We start from the raw sequence: 24,817 nt of genomic DNA, 5'->3' as shown, positions 1-24,817 counted from the left end.
CAGAAAGCCAGGAATGTTAATTCTAGTTTGGGGGTCCGAGTACATAGCTGCCAATAAACTATAATAGGGGCCTCGTATACCTATTTTGTCTATTACCCGAAACAGCCAAGGGAAATGCACATTAACGAACACCTTCTAGGCATCGATACTTAAAATTGCCAGGTCTAAAGTAGGATGGCAGTTGGCATATTCCAATACCGTAAGCACTCTACTGATATTTGTTACCGCAGATCTGCCCTTGACAAACCCTACTTGCATAGGGAATAATATGTATGGCAGGTTTTTCGATAGCCTATCTGCTAATATTTCAGAAAGTAATTTAGCGTCCAGGTTTATACACTAAATTGGGCAAAAGGGTGACGGCTGTCTAAGATCCTTGCCCGGTTTTGGGAGGACTTTGATATAAGATTCTCTCCCAGAAGGGAGATAAGTTCCAGTCTGCCACCTTGACTTAAAAACATTAGTCCTCCATAATATCTTCTTTAAGAAGTTTAAAATATTCAGCCGCCAGCCCGTCTGGGCCAGGGGCTTTACCCTTTACTAAAGAGGATATGGCACCTTTTAATTCCTGTTCAGTGATATCAGCGTCCCTTTGTTCATCTGTTAAAATGGGCATCTGCACTGCACCAAAACACTTTGCCTACTCATTAGGTTCAAGCACTTGCTTCTTATAAAGTTGAGTATAGAATAATTCCAATATAGTATTGATATCGTTGGGTTGCATAGGAAATTCCCCCAATGTATTATGCAGAGATGGAATATATGTTTGATTACCTAGGGGGGTAAGGTATGGCAGCCTTACTGCCATATTTGTGAAACCGTGAGTCAATATATTATTTCTTAATTTCTTGTTTTTCTACAAATTTATCAAATTCAGCTTTAGCTGTTAACCAAGATTGTTTATGGCCAGGGGTTGGAGTGTCAGTGAAAGTACTATGTGCTTGGTGTAAAGTTTGCAGGACTGTAATATAGGCCATTGGGGTCTGTTTTTTACGGGACGCCACATAGGATATATGTCCCCTCATGTACGCATACCCTTGCCTCCCAGAATAAAATAGGGTTGGCCTTATGTTCCGAATTGGTGACCACATAAGTGTACCATGCTGATTTTAGTTCCACATGGAAGGCTAAATCCTTACCCAAATAAGTCAGAAATCTCCAAAGCCATGAATCTCCTTTAGGCTGCACTTCGCTTAGAAACAGTGCACAGAGGGCATGATCACATAGTGCTATGGTCAAAAAATCTGGTTTCTCAACCAAGGATAACAGAGATCCAGAACAGAATAAATAATCAATCCTGGATTGGGAGGTATGTGCATGTGAATAAAAAGTGTACTGTTTTTCAAGCGGGAAATTATATTTACCAGTCATTTGGTGGGTGGCCTGTAGAAAATCGCACAATAAAGTACCCGGATGGGAAGGGGTTACCCTTGTACCTTGGAAATGCCCTGTAGTTCTATCCTTGTTTACATGCATAACTGTATGAAGTCTCCTCGTACAAATTTGTTAACATTAGGTTCCTGAGGGAGCCAACTGGTAACTTTTTGGAAGAACACATTAGTGGGAGAATATGGTGCATAAGCGTTATAAAGTGATAAATCTGTACCTGGGAATTTCAGATTATTTTCACAATCCTTCCTGCCTGGCCAGCTTCTGTGTAGACTACTTCACAGCTAAGGTTCCTGTGCAGAAGGACAAGTACTCCTGCTTTCTTTCCAACCACTGGGGAACCAATCACCTTACCCACCCATAGTTTTTTCATCTTATCAAAGTCTTATGTGTGCAAATGCGTCTCTTGTAAGAGTGCAATATCTACCCCCAGGCATTTTAAATGTCGAGACCTCAGTCCTTTAACATTCCATGATATCACCTGAACCATGACAACAATAAACACGGTAACAACTCAGACATTATAGCATTCAATTACAGTATATGTTGTTACATCTCACCCTGAATGTCCATCTCATCCAGAGAAGTCGCAAAGTTCCTTTGGTGAGTATTCCTCTCAAAGTTCTGGATAGGAGAGCTTCCAAGTGTCCCTCTGTCAATCATGTTGAAATAATGCATGGAAGTGGGATATCAGAGAATAGCTGGTAGCCAAAGAAATGTCTAAATCCAGATCAGAAAGGAAAAAATAGGGGGAAATCAGGGAGGGTTAAAACGAAAAAACAACAAAACTGTAATTTTAGTGAACTTTCTTTTTCCCTCACGGATGCTATTAGAAACAGAACCATTATTTGTGGATCCACACCCGAAGAATAGAATATCCAAGAATAATAAACATTTCACGCCTGGAAAATAGTAAGATCAATAGGCGCCTCCGCTCACGAATGGAACTTATCCTATGCTTTTCACACTGTGCTTTTGATTGTGTACTTGATGTCTTGGTGTTGTGATCAGACGTGCGAGTTGAATCAGTGGAGGTTACTGAATTAGATGATCCTGGTGATTTGTGCTGCTCAGCGGGTTCCAACACCTCATCAGACGGTGATGATTCCTGCATTTGCTCCTGAGTAGAAAGCCATTCCCCCAAAAAGGTTTCAGCCTCTTCATGGTTAGTGAATATGTGGTTTGCTCCCTGGAAATTAGCAATATGTAATGTAGCAGGATAGGTCAAACGAAACCGCACTTCTCGCACATTCAGTTCCAAGCAGACTTTTTGGAACATTTCCCATTTCCAGGAACCTCCGCAGAATAGTCTGCGAAAATTAATAAATTTGGGGCTTCCAGTGGTAATTCTCTGTGGGATTGATAATATTGCAGTATGGCAGACCTGTCAGCATAATCACGGTACTGTGCGATGATGGGCCTAGGATTATTGTTTTCTTTCCTCTGCTGGCCAAGACGATACACCCGCTCTACTTGGCATGGCTTGTTAATCCCCAATTGTGTTGTGATAGTAGTGGAGCATAGCTCCAAGAGTTGGCCTGGAGAAAACTTTTCGGGGACTCCTACAATGCGTAGGTTGTTCCTACAATTAATATTATCAAGTTCATCAATCTTGTCAGACAGACTATCTATGCATTTGCTCATTGTTGCAATAGTGCTCCGTGCTTGTGTAAGATCGTCTTTCACTGTAGTAATTCTATCTTCAGCACTGTGTATACGCTGTATACGTGTTCGCTACTCTCTTGCCTGATCGATAATATTCCCTTGCCTATGGCTGTATTTATAGCCTCTTGTAATGTGGGTTTTAAAGTACTGCTACTGCATTTCCAATTAGTGTGTTATCTGTAGCAAGAGAGCTTGCTTGGCCAGGAGCTGCCGGTACAGTCTGCTGGAGCTGTAGAGGAGAGGGGTCGGCCATTGTGGATAGCATTGTGCGGCCTTTCTCGTGTTGTTGCTTCGGCGACTGAAGCAGGTCTGCCTGCGATTACCCCAGGAATTTCTCCAGCCGGGCGGCAGCTTGATGGACAGGTACTATGCCGGCATGTTAGCGGCGTAAAAATGGGCTGATAACAGCCGAGTTTGAGTCAGGTGAGCGGGAGCTTTGTATCACGCTGCTACCCCATGAGGCGCCAGAACCGGTAGTTTTTTAGATTTTATGATTTCTGACAAAGTTTTTCTCTTGCTGTTGACTTTTTGGTTTTTACTACTCTGCTTTGCACAACTAATGCTATGTATGTAAATCCAGTAAAGAGATTTTGTTCCCTATGTATTCTCCTCATTTGAGGTGAAATCCCCTTTTTTTCAATTGCAAAAGAGTTAGTCTCTTCCCAGAAGCCATAATAAATGTGTAAAATGGAAATTACTAAAGACAAATCTAAATCTTGCAGATTGTTCTGACCAACTCTGACCATGACTTGAAATAACTTTCAGGTCTCAGAGAACCACTGATTAAATTAATTGTCAGTAGGATGAATGACCCCACTTTTATATCACTTCTAGAAAGCTAAAAAGATCACTGGTGTAATAATACTGGCTCTCTCCTATGACATTGAAGCTGCAATTTTGCAGGTATCATAAGATGGGAGATCAATCAGCCAAAGCTCAAGGAAACAATGGTAGGAGCTCTAGGCTTCCATGGAAACCTGGTTGGGAATATCTGGCTCAGACATATCATAAAGAGAAAAACAATGTGCTGCACAATGCCTACACATACCATCAGCAGGCTGTATTACTGCTCCTCTACAGAAGTGCTGGCGCTCGCTGCTGCCCCAAGTGTGGAAGCAGAAGATTACAGCTGAATTTCAAGTCAATCCTAATTGTCATTTATTTTACCTGCCAGTAACACAGATTCTGTCCTAAGATGGCAATGCTCATTCACTGTGTTGTATCTATGAAGCAGTGTTTTCATTCCTGAACTGGAAGCATTTCCAATGTATAAAGCAGCTCCCCTTTATCTCATGGCTATACTAAAGAACTAAAATTCTGTCGTTCAGAGTACGGGGTCCAATTATCATTCATCAGAGTACAGCACAGGAACACAGCACAGCACTAGTTATCAGCTCACTATAATTTTTGCAGAATACATAGATTTTGTTTGTTCTTTTTAACAGATAAAACATTTTCAATTACTTTTTAAGCTTTCCATAAATAGTTTTCATTTTGAATTGAACAGGAAAGCATTTAAAGCCCTATAAATTTGTTTCTGTATATGTATTATAGTGGGGTGATTTTTGTTAGCCTCCCATTTTGGAGATATAAATGAAAGGAAAGCTCCCCAAAGTGAGGAAATTGTCACATAGTTATCACCAGAACATTTGTTACAGAAAATCTGTAACATTTTTAAATAATTCATTCTCTCTAGAACACATTGGTCATCAGGAAAAAAAAATGAGGAGTATCACAACAGGGACACAAACAGCAATAAAAATACTTCTGTATGAAGCGAGAGAGAGAGCTTAAATACCTGTTTTTTTTTTTTTTGTTTTTTTTATTTTTAATATTATTTTATTTTTTTTTGCTGCCTGCATCCCTCCAATGAGATTTACTTCCTGTCCTAAAGACACAACAGGAAACAATAAAAAAAAAATCTGTTCAAAGTGAGCCACAGTGTCCCTGTGTGTCCCCGTTGAAGGCTTTTTACAACCATATTGCTCCAATGACAGCTCAGAAAGTTGTATCTACCCTCACTTTTGGTAGCAATGGTCACAAGAACGAATATAGTGAGTAAATCACAGATATCCATTAAAAACAAAAAATAATTAAAAGGTCTAAAGGTTCTATTTAATATATATATATATATATATATATATATATATATATATAAATGAATTTACATTTAAACATACATCAATTGTCAGTTGACTTGTTTATTACTATATTATTAACATATTAACCATCAATTAATTATCATTTGAATATACTACCAATCATGGCAAACCATGCACAGTCTTTTGATCAGTTTTGCTTCTGTGTTTCTCTTTTGGATTGATAATCAATCACTATATTTTTACTGAATAAAGATAAGCGTATGTTCACATGCTTCAAATTGATTATCATTTCTTAAAAACCATTAGATGCTTGCACAATCCATGGATATTTTATGACCTGGCCAATTGAGGTTTATTGGGTTCTATACTTAATATTGATTACTTTAGCTTGATCAAATTCAGAAATAGAAAATATATGGTCAGTTTTATGATAGATGGAAAAGACTGCTCTATCAAATAGAGATATAGACCTGTGTACGGCAAGGGCTAGTAGAGTAGTGTCTTCCCCTCAGCTACATACATTTTTACAGACCAAATAGAACATAAAACAAAAAAAAAAATTGTACAGACTTACATTTTACATATAATGCATATTGTCTGTAATCTGAAAAAATATCCCTTTTATATTATATACTGTATATGACTGGGCTATGTAGTAAGTGTAGAACCCACTTCTAGGAAATTGTAGTCCTTTAACAGTAAGCAATATTTTAGCATACACAATGCCTTATGTACCAATATGGTACATTATATAATTAGGTTAAAAAAAAGACTGCAGCCGATTGAGGTCAATCACTAGGGAAATGAATAAACTTAGTAGAATATATATGCAAGCCATGTATTGTATTTAAAAATGTTTGACAAATGCTGTTGATGCTGATAATAGCTATGCAGTCAGACATTGCTAGGTACCATAGTTTGCATAAAGACAGCTTCAGCTAGAACATATGGAGAGCAATTTTCCTTGTATTATTTATTATCACTCCCTAGTCAGATCTAGTTTTGCTCAGGTACATGTTTACACATAAAGGTAACACACATAAGTATTTACATTCTCCTACTGTCATACTACATGTTTTGTGGCCTACATATAGATGATATAGTATGCAAATACAAAAGGAACTATTCTGACATAATCAGCGTGTTCATACAATGTTCCCCGAGCAATCAAAAGAAAAAGAATGCTAACTTATGTGTTTCACATACAAATGTAAATGTGCAGTGGGTTCCCATTCAGTGAACTTGAATGATAGAAGCACAGTAGATTAGAAGAAGCTACAGACATGTCTAACCTTCGAGACTCATATACTTTTTACTGCAAGCTTTTTTGTGTAGATTTTGTTTTTCTTTCAAACGTCAGAATAAAATTAGGTTGAAATCATTCTAAGTAACTTGTGACAATTTAGAGTGAGTTGGCCTATGGGTGTTTCATGTGTACTTTAGCGTACTCTACAAAACATAAGTAAAAAATTCTCAAAGAGAGTTTACTCTCTCCTGGTGTGTAAATCCTGAATGAACTTTCTCAGCTGTAAAATATTTTTTTTTAATGTGTGTTTGTAATTTTTCACACATGTAACAGGCACACATTCCTGTCCTGTGCACACTTCCTGTTCAGGACAGAAATAGTCTGGCTGATATGATGTAAATCCAGAGTGTACCCCCAGCATCCTACACTACTGAATTGCACATGTGCGGCTCAGTGTTCTTGAAATGGACATTGCAAACAGACAGGTAATTACATTTTATTGCAGAAGAGACATCACTAGTGCTTTATGCAAAAAAAAATCCTGCTGCTTTACTTGCAGCATATTAAGTGAAGCCACAAGCTTGGATTTGTATGTCAAAGAACTAGGTGGACAGAAATACATAGCCTTTGGCAGATTTAAAAAATGCTCTATATGCATTTATAATATATATAGTAGCATTTGGCCTACAATTTATGTTAGATACTATTGCTGCCAATTACTAGCTTGTTAAATCTATTATTAGCATTGTCTATAAATTACTACACAAAGTATAGCATATGTATCCAGACACTTGAATCTATTATTGAGGAAACATAATGCATGTGGAGAAACTAGCCAGGGTACAGCTCATAAACACTGTAATAAGTAATGGTAAAAAAGGCTTACACAGGACTTGGGTTCCTATTTATATAAAGAGGCAAAATTAGATTCACATCTCCACTTTTTAGTTCACCATTTTTACAATCCTAATCACCACTTTTGCAACACTATATTTTCGTAAATTAGAAGCAGGGGTAGTTCCATGCTAGTCAGCATTTTAAAATTTTCATTTATGGTCCATTTTTCATTTAAAAATGTTTCCGATTGCCATATTGGAAGTAGTGCCTGCAGCCCATTCACTTTCATTGCATCCACATTTTGCCACTTTGTAAAGCAGTAATCACAGCAAAAATCTCAATCATGGTGTTTGAAACAATCATCCCTGATCTCTTCTATCTCCTGCAGGAATTGCCACTGTCATACTATCATTGTGCCAGCACTAGCACTAATATATAGCTGGGTTTATTGACAATGTGTCAGTTGTGTCAGGTGACAACGCTTTTTTTTTTAAGAAATAAGGTGATCTATCTAATGCTTTTATTTTAGAAAAACCAGCACTTTCCTAGCAATCTGCTGGATCATCGTTTTTTAAATGTGTCCTCTAGTGTAGTAAAAAAAACAAAAATAGGTTTATTACAGTTTATGTTATGGGCAATGTAGCTTACCTTTGCTGAGGAAATATAATCTTGGGTCCTCCCCAATCAAGGAAAAGTTTGATTGCTGTTTTTTCTCCATATAAGTTCTGTAATTGCTGCTTCTTTAACACAAATATTCTGATCCATATTTACTGAACTCCAGAAGGTAAGTGTGTGCTTGATATATAACACCTCATCTTTTAATAACTGTATTATATGTGTTTTCATTGTTCTCTGTAAGGTAATACAGATTATATGAGAGCTCTTACTATGCTTTTAAGTACAGGCCTGCTCTCCAATGCATACAGTTTTTAACCTGACATGTACCTGTCATGTATTTTAAAACATATTATTGGTATTATATTTTAATTTAACATGGAATAATAGTAATATTAATATAAAAACTCATAGCCTATTGTAGTTTGTTTTTTCCAACTTCTTAGCCTTGGCAAAGGCTTTTTTCATTGACCTAAATGAGGAAATCTTAGGCACATAGGCTGACTTAGAGAGGGATATAAAGCTTGACACTGTACTAAGATTTATTGATCGAGGTAACAAATGGAGTTACAATCACACTTTTTTGTTCAAGAAAAAATTGCCCACCTGAGTTTTAGATTCACACATTTAGGATGTTTTTTCTGTGTGCATTGTTCAGGATATTTGTAATGGATTTGTCCCTGGGAAAGATGTGCATGCTAGAAACTGCACAAAAAATGCAGCAAAAATGTTTTTTTATAACACACAAATATGAAAAATTTAAGAAAGAGAACTCTGTGAGTTAATTAGGTGCACTGTAAGGTGTGTTTATACATGCTTAAAAAACACATATAGGTGATTGGGCTTGCCTGGTTGGAAAATGATACAACTCTGGTAATTGCTGTGATATTAATGTTTTGAATAATTGTCCTTCCAATTGTTGTAATACAAGCATCCCTGGGCTTTGTATTTTACAGCCAATTACGTGCAGAGCTTAGAAATGCATGTTCTTGTTTGCTTATGAATTGTAGCTGTTGCAAACACGGTATTGGTCCCAAAAGACTGCTTATGCTTAAAAACTGCCGTTCCCTGTTCTGGTTGCTGGTAATTGGGCTGAATAATTAACTTGGTTATCTTTAGTGTTCTCCCCTAATGCATGGATTCTGTACATTGCAACCAGAATAACAATATGTACATATTGCTACCATGTTTTGTTCATTTACGTGGCGGAGACACTTTTTTATTTTCAAAGCTAATGGCTCTGATACCACTATGGCTCTTCATTGCCATTTGTGTGTGTTTTGTTTTCAGATGGCTCACTTTTTCCCATGTCTGGCCAATGGCCCACTACACTGCAAAGCTTTGCATTTTGTGGTTTTGGAAATGCAACACACAGCTGTGCAATTGAAATACCATAATGGATTATTGGTAAACATGTGATGTATGTTGCTTATATCGTGGTTATTTATTTCCATGTGCATTATCACAACAATAGTGGGAGTAGGCCTTAAAGCTGAGTACACACGTGCAATAATTGTGAAAGACCCTTTCCAACGACTAACGGCTACACGATGCATGAATGAGTGCTGTACATACAGGACTGTTCTGCTCTATGGAGAAGGAAGGGGGAGAACAGCGGAGGGGCACCCCGCTGCTCGCTTTCCCCTTTCATTTCCATTAAGATAGTTCGTCGTCCATCGTCCATGGATCCACCAGGACTATCGTTTGGACGTCGGGCGCTGTACACGCACCAGATTCTCGTCCGATATAGTGTACAGTGTATTGTGTTTTTGCTTTATTGTCTATTGTATACAACATGTAAAAGACATCAAAAACATATCCACAAGTAAATAGTAGTGTATACTTCCTAATACTTTAGTATTGCAAAAAATGTCTATGCCAACCCCTTGTACATTGATCAAAAATAGAGAAATAAATAAAAGAGAGGAGATGAGTGTTTATAGACAAATGTATATTGTAGGGACAGAAAATTACTGACAACTTGACAGTTGTGATACAATTAGATAGGATATTAGAGTCCCCTTAGTATTTGCAGGATTTATTGCGACTGAAAGCTATACAAATTTTTTCTTAGCAAATGTTAAACGTCCATAGTCTCCTATAGGAGTACCTTATGTTAAGTGCTTTTAGACAGGTATGAGTGTCTCGACTCGTTTCGCCTCATGGGCTTTCTCAGGGAGTTGTGAGAACCATACAAGAAACTAGCATAAGCGTAAAAGGTCTAACGTCAATTAATTGAAAAACAAACATAAAAACATAAAGGGTTTGTTCCAACAAATTTGTTGCATTAACATAGCGTGTCTTGTTCTAGGATTCAATCTAGGATTCAATCATCCCTAATGGCACCTCAAGAGCACCTTGAGTGCAATGCCTTGTGCAGTGTGCCTTGAAATATGAGTTCTGATGCCTTGGGCAGCCCAAATGATTAGGCTGCCCCAATGCAAGGCACATCAACGCAGCGCAGAGACATAACTGGAATAGGCCCTAAAGTAAAATAACAGTCCTGCATGATCTCTTAGATTAAAACATTTTGAATTATAAATAAAGTAAATACATTTTAAATATGTTAATAGCCTGAGGTAGATTCTGTAAACATATTCAGTGCTACATGAAATAACAGATACAACAAGCAAATAGTGTTTTAAAGGTGATGTGTATAAACTACGTGTCATAGTTAAAAGGTGCTAAAAGTCTATTTAAAATCATTTGCAACAAACAGTACAATTATTTTAAGGTGCTGATTTATTATAACAAGATAAAGTCCATATTTTTACACATTTAGAATTTTCAACTGGTCTCAATACAAAAATCTGTAAATTCACAAACCTGGAGGCTGGTCTGAATAATGGAGCAGCGCAATTGTTTTTGTTTACAGACACTGTACTGTTTTTTCCATTTCTTCTCTGATATTGCGCTCTGCAGCTGTCTCATGAAGAACACTAGAAACTCTCAAATTTACTCTTTCATTAACGAAATGTTGTGTTCACATGAAGATTTACAATTATAAAAATAGTATTAGCAAACATGTTTGCTTTAAACAGTAATATGGTAGCGTGAAGAATGTTTGCACATTTGTGTGCATAAAAAGCAGCTTTATAGGTGCCATAATACAATAATTTTAATGTTAATAAACCCCCTTAGACTAGTGTTGTTAACACAGGAAGGCAAGTGTTTGTATTTACAGACACTGTGCTGTTTTTTTCATTACTCCTCCACAACTACACTTTTCAGCTGTCTCAAATAGAGCACTAAAAAATGCCATAGTTGTTTTCTCAATATTAAAGAGATTGTTATGTTTACTTGTTAATTCTGAAGCTTTTTCAGTTTAAAAAAAATGATGATTTTAACATAAGTTTACCCTTTTCGGAGGAGTTTAAAAAACAAGTGTTAGGGAAGAAAAAGCAGCCAATAAGTGCTACACAGGCAATCTTTGTGACCTTAGTCTTGTGTGGTCCCTTGTCATTGGTTCTCTGTGATAAATACAAGAAACTACCGAACACTTTTAAAGTGTAAATCTGCTTTTTGTTAAAAAAAAAAGGCCTTTCGGGCTCTGTGTATATAGCCGGAATTTTATCAAACTTCATTGCAGATTTCCATCTCTCATTGTTTTGAAGAAATAGCTGTTTGTTTGATCATGTACTTTCCAGACTTATTACTGAATAAGAATGTATGATTTATTATAATCTGGTCTACTCCCCTTCCCTAATGAGGAAAGCTGCAGTGTCTACCTCCCTGACGAACTACTTAACTCTTGGGTAGTTCAACTACAAAGGTGTTATGGTTACCTGCTGGCTTCAAGGAGCTAATTGCCCTGTTGCATTCAGATTGTAACTTCATTAATTGAACTACAACTTTTCTGGTCTGGGGGATGTTCATAGAGGTCCACCCTCCTACTGTTGACTATGTATCCCTTGAGTGTAGACATTTTGGGCCTGATTTGTTAAAGCTCTCCAAGGCTGGAGAGGATACACTTTCATCAGTGAAGCTGAGTGATCCAGCAAATCTGGAACAGAACTGGTCCAGGATTACATATATATATTTGCTAACAAATAGCAGGTTCCAGGTTTGCTGGATCACCCAGCTTAGATGGTCTGATGTAACAATATTAAAAGTAGCCTCACAAATTAATAAAGGTTTTTTTTAATTACAAAATTTTCAAAATAAAATATTATTAGTGCAGGATTGTATGTATGTATCTGTATTTTGTGTTCTTTATGAGCAGACCTATCTCTGCAGTATTGGCTAGTAATGGAGTAATGGAGTGCAGGTCGTATCGCTGATTACAGGTAATAAAGTAGTTTTTAAATTATGTTTATGAAGATCATGTGCCATCTAGTATGCGTTAGGGTGACCCCTAAAAGTGTGTTGTAAAATGCACTTACTAGTGTAATGGGGGAAAAGTAGTTTAATCAATTTAGTCCTAAGGGGGTATGTATTATGTGACCTCACATTAAAGTGGATTTTTGGAAAATTCTAAACAGCAGTGAACCTCATATTATAAATTTTTTATGAATACATATTGTTATTAATATTGCCTGTACCGACTTATTACACAGAGCCATAGTCATAGTCATATCACTAACCAAATATCCTAACTGCGTGTTTTTGGGATGTGGGAGGAAACCAGAATAGAAACACAGGGAGAACATACAAACTCCTTGCACATAGTGTTCTAGCTCGGATAAGACCTGCCTAAATAGGCTTATAAATATAGAATCTCTATGTAAAAGTATTTTGTAAGCCAAAAAAAAAATAGTTAACTTACAGCAGTTTTACAAAGTATCTGCCGTGTGTGTGTGTTTTTTTTTCTGGTCCCAAATTAGGAGACAACAGAATTGAATGTTAATTTTAATACATACACATGTTAATGCCGAGTTAAAAAAAAAAATTTTACCACCTAAATTTGTCTACTCGTCCACTACAGGTTGGATATTAGCTATTGTATCACAAATACTTCATGCCGAGAGGTTATGCTGGTTGAAGTTTGCACCTACTATACTTGTTTTTCCAGCCTTTTATGCGGTGGGTTCTACTTTAACTGAGTCTCTAACATTCAAAGCATTGGTGGGATGCTGATTTGTACAGATTCAGAGTATCTGCTGCAAAGCTCATATTCATTTTAGTTTAATCTTATGAATTTGCTTTTACAGAATATTTCCAATTTCAGCAGTACTTTCTATGTTAACCTAATCACATGCCATTATCATGTCATCTATAATATGTCAAGTGGTATATGTGACCACATACATCAAGAAATGGTGATCATTCTAACAGTTATGATGTGTGAGCAGTCTCATTCTACCTCTGGTGATCATATTTCTCTCTCCTATTACATTTAAACTCCATTTTACACACCTCTGCACATCATAATCTCTATTTCTTCACATTTTGAAAATGACAGCTTTTCTGAATCACACAGTCACTATCTCCATAATATCATAATTCTACTGGCATAATCTATCTACACAAGATATTGTTTTTACTCCATTCTGCTCTGCCCAATAGAATTGGTTATGCAGCTACAATTGAAATGTCAGGACCAATTGTGGTCTAATTTTATCCTCTGAATCAGATCCGTTGACTTAACAGAAAACCTTTAAGAAAAAACAGGCAGAAATCTCCCACCTTTACAGATGCAGAACCACACTCCTATATTTATTTTCTTCATAATACAAAGTATACTGGTTTTAATCACAATTTATTCAGATATTTATGCTAGAGACCATATGATCAGGCATTTACGCATTGCCCCTGGCCTTTCGATAGGTTAGTCATTTTTATAGTAGTGTAACACCAAAGAAATACCACTGAGAAATGGAAAAAAAGACAGTATATTTTAGTAACAGAAACAGAACAGTAAATGGAACATCTTTTTTCTTTAATGTTTTGTAACTGAATAAAAAAATCAATAACCCTTTTAACTATTATCTTTTTTTTCTGTATGTCAAAAAAATACTCTGTCCTTAAAACTGTATGGTGAAGTTTTAAATACAAAGTGTGTTAAATTGCCCTATTGTATCTACTAGGAGAGCAAAGATAAAATGCACTTCTCCTTCCATTAGTCTCCATAAGGTTTTGCCACTGAGGCAATTTTCTCAATAGCATCATCTACTTTTGTTTGTGCTAATATTTCATCATTTAAAAAAAAAAAAGATATCACTGACATTGTACTGTAACCTGAAATATGTTTGGCACTTGTGTACAATGCAGTACAGCCTGATTTCCTTTAATTCCTTCTAAGACCTGGGATGCTAACAAGGAACAAAGTTACTCTAGGTAAACATTTATATTCTAGTTTTGCATGTAAATTCAGTTTTAAATGCTTAATATTTATTTTTTGGCTTTTGATTGAACCGTTTAATGGTGCACATCAGAACAGAAATGTAAGACCTTCCACAACTGACTTAAAAAAAAGACCCCTGCTGGGTTTCCTCGTTTTTTTTTTGTCAAACTTGTCAAATAATTGACTTGAACAGAGTCTCACCTTGTGAACATGCCATTGGGTCAGTATTGCCAGGTTGTGCTGTCTTTAGCTGGATCCCCTGTTAAACTAAGTATGTTTCTAAAACAATATATGTAACTGGGTCTCCTTTTTTATGTTTCTTTCTCTAGTTGTCCTTTACTGTTACATTCTCTGCCTGATAAATTGAGGAATTCAACAGAAGATGATGATGGTGAATATAAAATCCCCTCTTCTCATCCTGTACACTCACGTCCCCTGCCTCTTCACTGCCATAGTATAAAGCCTTTCTCTAGGTAAGGCAGATTTCATGGTTTATACAATGCCATCTTTTGTATGACAAGTCTGCTGCTGTCTGCTTCTTTTATAAACAAGATGTTACCTTTTACAAAGATTACCAATCTTTTTGTTCCCATCATTTGCCTCTCATTACTCTCTACTGTGAATTCTCTGAAGCCTTCTTCAAAATAATTGGAATAATGTTTAAAGTTTAAAATGCGGATAACTCCAGCGGTTCATATCATATTATGAATTTAGAAGCCCCTTAGCTCAGTAAAAAAATGAAAAGAATTTTGGGGAGATTTGACCTCACTATTTGTATTGGTGTTCCTAGTCACCAGTTGTACCTCACAAAAAGTGAGGTGAAATGTTTTAATGAGGAGATCAGTTTTGGTAACAACTATCCTAGAACTACTTCCTCTAATTTCACATTTGTGTTTGGGACAGGAAATGAATAGAAATGTTTTAATTGTTCATTAACAACAAAATATTGGCATGTTCTCTGCAAGTATGCTGCCAGTCCTTGCCAGTATACCCTCTACTGTGTCAGGGCCCTACAACTATCAGGAAACATAGGCTTTTCTATTTGCAGAAGTTTAGGTCTGACTTCATACAGGGGTCATGTCAGACTTTTGCAGAAAAGCTGCCCCTTAGGAAGCAAGTGCAGCTACTGGCAGGGAAAAGACTTTTCTGCAATGAACTGCAAAAATATTGAACCCCTTTTGTTAGTTGTACCTTGAACATATTTCATGGTTTTAAGATTAAGAGTTAATTTTTGCTTTAAAGAGAGAGGAGGCCGGAGGACAAACAAATGGCACCACTCATAGAAAATTACCTTGATGAAGGAGCTTTAAAATTTTCACCACTTTTTAATTTTGGCGTTTAACTCGGTTACACATTTACAAAGCAAATGCCCCTTTTTTTTCAAAAATTTTTTTTGTGGGATAACCTGGCTGTTTTCATAATTTTACACTAACATATCTACCATCAAGGAGTAAAGTTTTTGTTAATATAAAAGCTTTAAGAAAAACCTAACAAACAGAAATTTGTCTCCATTATTAAGTGAAATAAAATAGCTGTTTTTTTCTATAGATGGTTACCTTATAATAACCCTTCATCTTCATGTTTCTTTAATTTAATAATTGTGCTTTGATAAATACACTGGTTTCTTTGTAATTGTACCATGATAAAAACTGTCACGTTGTGTGGGCAGGATTTTGCAGAAAAGCAGTGTTTTTTTCATTTTTTTTTTCAAAATAATGATTGATGACATTGCAAATGCTTGTATGTATGTTGGTGTTCAGACTTAGCTTAAATGTTATACACAACAATTCATTTTTTTTACCATAGATAGCTGGGTCAGGTTCAGTCCAGGGAACCTAAATCAGCCTTCCAAGCACTTCTGCAGAATAAAAAAACTATTGTTGTAATCTGTTACATTCAGGCCTTGTTATTTCTTTTTACAAAACCTCATCCAACTTTGCAGGTTTTCCTGATCAACTTTTATTAATAAGCATTAAATCCCTTTTAACTCAATTTTGTTTGTTGTGGCAATAATTTTAAATCAGAAAATACTGTAGACCCCGTTATCCTTTATATATTCTTGTTGATCAAAAAACAAACAAACACATAGCATCTGATAAGTCTGTCACTATATACGCCACATTGGCGTATGATCTACATAAAACATGTCTCCTAGCATGTGACTTCTCAGTACATGGCTTAGATCTAAATAAACATTGTAAATGTATTTGCAGTACCCATTCACGTTTGTTTTCTCATTTATTATCAATAACATAATAAAGTGGTCCCCAACCTTTTCTAGCTGGTGGACCACTAAATGAACAGATTCCGGACCGCGCGTGCGCAAAGAGCCATGTATCACTCAAAGGGGAAGAAACTTCCCCCCAGAGTGACGTCATGATGCCAGAACCCGCCCACTCTCCCATCCCTGGTCTAAGCCTGCGATGGAAGAGTGGGTGGGTTGTGTACATGGTCCGTGGCTCTGGCTGGTGTGCCCCCCCAAGCAGGGTCCTTCTCTGGACCCCACTGGGGGTGCGCAGGCCAAAGATGCAGCCCACCTGTCAGACGAGGTTGAAGACTCCTGCCATACATTATACATCAGGTTACTGCTATTGAATTTGTACTTTTAGGATCCACACCAATCTTATGCCATAAAACATAGCCTTGGAGGTTTGACTGCTGTCATTTAAAGTTCATTTGTTAAAGTCAAATAATTTTTCCAGTTTTAGGTAGGTTAGAAAAAGATTAAACCTTGCCAGTTTATTTTTTCCGAATTCCTGGTTTAGTTTCCAATTACGTGGATTAACAATCCTCTCTAAAAAGATGTAACATAATCTAATACGCTAATTACACAGTTGTCATCGGTACAGGTGACTTTTAATGGTTAAAGACAGAAGGAGGAGGCACAGACGGCAATAGCAACTTGGTAGGGGCTCTAATTAGTTCCTGCCATATTTAATTCAGTTTTTATCACATACTATTTAAATTATTTATTTTTTTATTTACTTATTGCTATTTTTGTCTATAATTGTCTTTTTCTATGTGGCATTTAATTTCCTTTTCACTACAAAACACAGAATGTAATTTTTGAAATCAACAGTTACTCAGGAAATTTTCATTGTGTTATTAAATGTAACCCAAGACCTTTTTTCTTTTAATGCCGGAACAGTCTTTAAACTCTAAAACTGAAAAATTGGTTTCTTTAGTGGTTTTCCACAATGTCAACAATCTTATTTTGTTACATATATGTCTTTTTTCATCATTTTAATGCTTTTTTTGTTTAATTTACAGGTTGTGTGAAAATGGACAGTGTTTAACAAATGGGACCCACGACACATCTGAGTTGAAAAAACTAAAGCCTCCAGATCTCAGTATGCCTATCATTTACTCAAATAAAATAGCAAATAACGTTTGTATATCATGTCTAAAATGCATGAATGAATGTGCAGGGTATTGTTAAAATCATGTCTATTACATGTAATCTCTTCTAAGCTGGAGCATTTGCTTCAATGGCATTTATTTTTTTTTTTGCTTTTATTAGAACCAGTGTTTCTATCTGTACTGTAAAATGCTGGCCATAAAAGGATTGTCTTCAGTGCTAACACAATTAAAGCTACAATGTGACTGTAAAATATATTTAATAGAAATGGTATTGTGAGGACCTAGTCTAAATTATACTCTTCAGTCATATTATATTGCATATGGTCAGCCTAATTTAGGTGCAAAAGTAACATTCTGATTGTGCAATCTTTAATTACTATGGTCCTGATTTATTAAGGCTCTCCAAGGCTGGAGAAGATACACTTTCAACAGTAAACCTGGGTGATCCAGCAAAACCTGGAATGGATTTCTTAAAAGTTATTTGCTATTTGTTAGCAAAAGTGTATCCTCTCCAGCCTTGGAGAGTTTTAATACATCAGACCCTATGTATCCAGTAAACTAACCTTTTGCACCACATTAGAATATCTGGAACTTGAAAAAGAAAGGAACGTTCTATCCTATCAGTAATAGGAAATTACCTATTTGAAAGAGATTTTTTTAGTGCAGTGACAGAGAAGTACCATAGCTACATTGCTGCCAGATATTCTAGGTTAATTAAACCTCTATTCTCGAATGTGGCTTGGGGTGGATTTTCCATACTAAAAGTGGTAATCCCGAGCCACACTCAGGGTGGAATTGCCAAAGAGTTTACCAATTCCTCCTGGTTCCCTTGTTCCAACGGCATACTCCAGCACTGCCCGCAGCGTCATCCAGCAATGTTGGCAGCATCCAGGGGGAAAGCAGATGCCGGCCAGGGTAGACTGTTAGGCAGGTAGGCGGGACAATTTAAAAAATTTAAAATAATGAGGATTTTAAATGTACCACTTTTACATTTAAAAATCCTCATTATTTATAGCGCCAGGGAGGTTATTGGTGGCCAGTTTATATGGTGACATGAAGTAGCCCCAAAGCGTTACGTTCAGGTGCACTGGAGTTAGCCATAGCTTCTCAATCTCCACCCATTTATTATGTATGTAGTGTAAACTAAAAAGTTAAACGATGGAAGTGGGCATCTAAATAATATTTTTTTAATAATGACAAAATTCACTCCATGCTGTGTCCATTTGAGATTTTTTACCTTCATGACAACACCTTGGACAGCAGTATGTATGTTCTTGACAGCTAGGCATCAAAGAAAGATGCTAGATGATGCAACAAAAAATTGATGTATGATTGCCTATTTTGATATTTATATACATTACTACATTTTACGTTTTTGCTTTAACTCTCATCTCGGGAGTTTTTTCTTTTTTCCAGATCAACTGTCAGTAAGATACAACATAAAATCTACATTAACACTGTTTCTGAGCCAGTTTCCTAATTCTGTTAGCTGCAAACAAATGTTAATGTTAATTAGCAGCAGCAGTTTGGAAGAGACTATCACTCGTAATCTAACCTTGCATGATGATCATATCCAGATAATTCAATAAAAACATCCAATTACCAAGATACATAAATGCAGACTGAAAAAAAATATTTTATTTTTCTTGGCATACACAGGCCTTTTTGAAAAACTGTATTTATCTAAGTTGATGCCACATTCTCCTTTTATATCCATTTTCTGCACACAGCCTCATTCTGAAAAGGTTAAAAGGGAAATGTTTTCAGTTCCCATCAGTGAAGCGAGACTCTTGGCTATTTCAGGTTATACGTTAAAAAAAAACATCTTTTACTATTACATTAGCTTATTTATTCTATTTTTTTCTATGTTTTGATTTTCAGGTCATTTTGGCATATTCTTTAGAGTAGCCTTAAGGAAAACCTTTTCTTTGGCTACGTACACACTTGCAAAGCTTCTCGTCGGATAATCGGCTGGGACGAGAATCTGGCGTGTGTACCACACCCGTCGTCCATCGTCCGAACGACCGCCCTGGCAGATCCACGGGCGATGGACTGCAAACAATTGTAATGGAAATGAAGGGGAGAGAGCGCAGCGGGGTGCCGCTCCGTCGTTCACCCCCACCCCTCTCCACCCCTATCGCACCTTGGAAAGATCTTTTCCAATGACAATTATTGCACGTGTGTACCCAGCTTTAGGGTGAACATGTTGCGTTCATAGTGCCATTGCTATCAGTCTTTTCCCAGACGTTTCAGGTTGGCTCTGATTTTAAATGTAAGACATACCTTTTCTGTTTAACTTTAAATGAAAACAGGGTAGGTAATCAAGCACCCAGGTTGGAGTGAAGAATGTGGGGTTATCTAGAGGTTTCTTATCTAGATCCAGTGACCCTCTAGTCAGAGCCATTTTAATACAATGATGGGCTGAGACCTTTGGGGTTTGCTGGTCTCTAGGAGTAGCTCTGTATTACTTTGCTGTGTGTCAGACATGTTAGTAAAGCTATATAGATCCGCTAAGTGACTTAGAAAAGGAACAAACTTGTGTTTTTTTATTTTTAAGGCAAGAGATGGCAGATTATAGGTGGGTTAAAGGCAAGCATTTTAGGATGCCGTAAGAGGAGCAAAATTGTATTCTTTCCTATTTTCAAGGACTTTTCCACTGCCTGTCCATCTTCTATATGTATATGTGCATGTAAGATGCAGATTATCCTACAAAGATTTTAGGGACGGTTTATAGGATAGTTTTTATAGCTTCCTTTTCTGTCTTTTCTGAGTAATGCTAAAATTTTCACATAAGGACATGGTCAACCAAATCCAAATATATGACTAACAGTACTGGGTTTCATAGAAAAGGAAACATTGTGCCTCATTATGTAAGCCTAGTTTCGCAATGGACTATATTAAAAACCAAGTTAGGTATGAAACTTTTCTAATTAGAATTGGTGACCCTTAGAACTGCACTCCACTCTTATCTTTCTATTTGCACACTTGTAGATAGTCTTCTCCTGTGCTAAAGGTGATTGCTCTATTTTCACTGAACACTGACTTCTAGACAACAAGCATTAGAAGCTGCAACAGGTATCTAGTTTTAGCATTTCTTAAGGTGCGTACACACTTCCAATTTTTATCGTTCAAAACGAACGACGAACGATCGATTGGGCAAAAAATCGTTCGTAAAAAAGTAACCAACGACGCCGACGAACGAGGAAACTCGTTGGAAACGAACGACCGGACCGGCAGATCGGATTGCGGATCGTTGATCGTCCATGTTCAGAGCATGCGTAATGAACGAACGTTCGTTCACTTTCCTGTTGTGCACATAGTTCCTCTATCCCTTAAACGATCGTATCTATTGTGTGTACAATATCTACGAACGATCGTGTCGTTATCTCTATGTGCAGGATCGGTGCTATACGATCTTTCGTATATATCGTGCAGGATCGTTCGTCGTTCGTTTTCCAACGATAATAATTGGAAGTGTGTACGTAGCTTTAGGGTGGTCTACATGCAAATGCATCCATCCAGGAACACCAATGTACTGATTGTAATGACAGGGACACTGTGTCTTTCACAAAAGTGGTGTGAGGGCTAAGGTAAGTGTCAACCAGGTCTTTTTCAGAGATTCTAGTGGTAAAGATGTTGTGCTGCTTGTTATCGCCAGGTTGCGTTACTTGGGCACACTAGGATGGACAGGAAGATACACAGTACCAAATCACTAAACAAAAGAATTGTTAAGGAAGGCCGGGGTCAAGGCAGGCAGCAAGCAAGTGAGGTCAAGTCACAAGCTAAGGGTCAAATACCAGGGATCCAGGAAATAGACACCAGTGACACAGGGGCCACTGCAGACACACAATAGAAGGCACAGGTGACACGGGGATACCCATAGACAGAGAGACAAGACTTGAAGGTAAATCTTCCTTCATTTAGATGGCATATCAACTCTATTGAAAATGTATTAACATTTTGTCTTAAGGAATTCTTAAAACTTTTTGCCTGCCCTGGTGCTGGCACAACACTGTTAACTTTTGCCCAGTCAAACACATGTCTGAAATTTTCCATTAGAGTAACTGGGCAGATTATGGGGAAAAATTTAGCAACTTTTTACATTTGGTCTACTTACACTGCACCCATTTTTCCATTTCCAACAAGATCTCTGTTAACATTTCCTTCCACTGTGCTGCCAACAAGCATTTTTCACACATGCTGGTAATAATTATAAAACAGTTTGTAAATGGTCAAATAGCTGACAGCACCACCATACCTTTATCTCTTGTAACTTCAGCATTTTATAAAACCGCTTTAGCTACTGAAGCTTCATGCCTTTTTATTTCACCTTTCTTTTTCTACTCTCACTTGACTGCTGAATTTAGAAATGCCTTTTTTTTTTTTTTTTTGCTTATCGCACCTGTACAATGTTCGCATGTGTCACATCACTTAAAGCATTAAATCCAGCAACAGGTTCTCAATTTCTTTGCTGGTAGATTCACAGAAAATTATATCCTCTTTTTTTGTAAGGCACAACTGCAGCAATACAATGAGATTAGATAACATTACTCCAAGGACTCCTGACAGCTGAAAGTAGGACTTGCTGTGCTTCTTCTTAAGTGCTTTCTATCACTTTAGTGCCTTTGTGTTGGAATTTGCTGACTTGTTTTGTTTTCCATGCTTTCTTTCGTTGCATTGTGTGATAATGGTAACAGTGTTTGTTATGGCTGGGTGTTATATATCATCTTTCTGTAGTATGCCTAGCAAGCTTTTTTTATTCAATCCTTGCATTATATACATTCACATTTTCTGCATGTTGAATGATCCTACTTGGACACAGGATATTCTAGCAATCAGCCAAGTTACCTTTGATTTATTAGTGGAGGTCAGAGCACACTGGGTGAAATTGTGCAAGCTGCTAATTTCATTTATTGTTCCCTGTTCTCTTTTATGCAGAAACCGCAGCATGCTTGAGTCGAAATGGATCCTTCTGCGTATAAAATTTTGCATACCCAGACTTATAGTAATGGCCATATGCTAATATGTTTATTGGTAATTGCTGCTGTATTTCATACTTTAGGGACCTTTCTGTGCATTCAAGCTCAAGAGTTTGTTTTACATGAAGTGATAGCTGTGTTTGACTTCTGGTTCCCAAGACAGAGTTTTATTTTGTGTACTTGTTTATGCTGTCATGAAACTCATTTTTTAGTTATGGCAGAAGTTACAGCATTAAATGAGCTTAATATTGTTAATGAAGCTAAAAGATGCACACATTTTATCTACACACAGGTGAAGAAGCATTTGACAGTCCCCCTCCCTCACAGCCCCCACCTCCACCACCACCTCCAGCACGGGCCTGCATCAGCGAGCATGCAAAATCCTCTATGTCAGGTAGCAGACCGAATTCAGGCGTGGACCTGTTTCTTCCTTCAGCGGGTAAGATTGGTTGTGCAAGCAAAATAAAAAATGTGTGTGTGTATTAGGCAGGGTAAATGGAAAATTGTCACATTTTCTATTTTAATGATTCATTTCCAGAATGAATACCATCATGCATTAAGCTAAAAAACATTAGAATTCCAATAAAAATCCTTTCACTTTACAGGCACTTGCCACATACTAAAAGGGTGCTTATTTCTACAAGTTTGTTGGCGCTTTATAAACACTGTTAATAATAATAATAATAATAATAATAATAATATGTGACTAGGGGAATTGAAATATGATCCTTACTGATGGACATTTACATGATTCTGTTAGTAACATATGGATTCTGTAAATCGTTGTAGATGACGACAAAGCTATTTAAATTTATCATGACAATAATCACCATAAATACAGGGTGTTTTATATGGATTGACATGGAAGACATTGTTTCTCCTAGTATTATGATCTTATGAAAAAAGCACAGTAAATCCACATCTGAATCTGAAACATTTTAGCAAAGAAAAGAGGAAAAGTGGGGTATGAGTCTAAATACATTTCACAGCTCAGCAAAAGGTCAGTCTGGTAAATGTATAAAAAGCATTCTCGTGGATTTAAATATAAAATATTAAAGTACAGCATTTTATAGTTAGTTGACCGATTTATTTTTAAGTTGTGAACCTTAAAAAAAGCAAAAAGAAAATAGTGATTTGTGGTTGATTCTATTTTATTTTTTTCATATACGTAAGGAGAAGAACAGAATTGCTATCTGCCTCTCCTCCACTCACTGCACAGCACCAAATTTTTATTTGTCACACCATAATACTAAAAGTCCACCTTGCTGAGAGATTCTTTTAAGTAGTACTACTATTGCATGTAGTTCAGAAATCTAAAAATTGTATATGGATCAATGTTTGGTATATTGGTTAAATCAAATCATAGGGTGACCATTTCTGTGTACTAGTAAATCACTAAGTATTTTAGTCTGAAATGTTGGCATCTGGGTCATAATCTGTTGTTTTCCATTGGATCTAATTGCAACCTCTCAAGTGCTACCTTTCCCAGCTTCTATCTAGCTTTGCTGCCCAATGCTCAATGTTAAAATTTGAGAAAAAGGGAAACCCTGGAAGAAAGAAAGGAATGCAAAAACCCACAAAATGTGCAAAATAATATTGAACTTGCATCCTTGTCTTTTTCCCTCTATAAGCACACTTCTTGTCAGCACATAAACTAAATAGTTCATTGTGCTATGTCTTTAATCACACTCCAACAATGCTGTACAGGGCCTGCAAGAGGCTGATATGACTTCAGATTCATCTACTTACACTGCTTGCACTTAAAAAATGCATTTATGTATTGATGAATACAGAGCTACATTATTCTGTGGCTTTTATAAATGCCTAAAGTTCACCTTTTAGTAAAATGTAAGATATTGAGGCTTTTAGTGCTTTAATGTTCATTTCACCTGGAAAAATAACAGTTTTACACCCAATAGATAGCATAAAGAATGTATGTAAAATAACTCCAGTAGCGTATTGAATTAATGCTTTTTTGATTTTATCAAGCTAGTGCAAGATATTTCTTATGCTAATGCCATGGATTTCCATTTTCGGACTGATATTAAGCTCACGAAGTGCAAATATTTGTTGAATCAGCCAGTGTTTTTCTATGTCAAGGTATAGCCTAGAATGCTGGTTTTTTAATGAAGTGCTGCGCATTCAAGCTCTGCAATGCTTGGAAAGAGTTAAAGGAGGATGCCACTGGCAGTACAATATTTTTGATGTTTGACAGGATAAAAATGCTTGTATGCTCTTGGCATCAATGTATTCTAATAAGAAAGCAATTTCCTGGCAGGTAATAGGCACCAGATTATTTCACTAAGAGGTTATGATTCTTTTTAATGCTCCACACTATAAA

General features: G+C 36.7%; 1 protein-coding gene across 1 annotated transcript in view; it reads left to right on the top strand.

The window, feature by feature from the left end:
* The window catches only part of CBLB (Cbl proto-oncogene B), a 122,350-nt gene that overhangs the window by 87,013 nt on the left and 10,520 nt on the right, over nucleotides 1–24,817 (top strand). The window contains 3 exon segments of the mRNA XM_072404635.1: nucleotides 14,467–14,610; nucleotides 17,408–17,487; nucleotides 22,769–22,915. Of these exon segments, the coding sequence (XP_072260736.1) occupies nucleotides 14,467–14,610; nucleotides 17,408–17,487; nucleotides 22,769–22,915 (371 nt within the window).

Source organism: Pyxicephalus adspersus, chromosome 1 (assembly GCF_032062135.1).
Source record: "Pyxicephalus adspersus chromosome 1, UCB_Pads_2.0, whole genome shotgun sequence".
NCBI lineage: Eukaryota > Metazoa > Chordata > Amphibia > Anura > Pyxicephalidae > Pyxicephalus > Pyxicephalus adspersus.
This window is presented reverse-complemented; position numbering and strand designations above follow the sequence as displayed.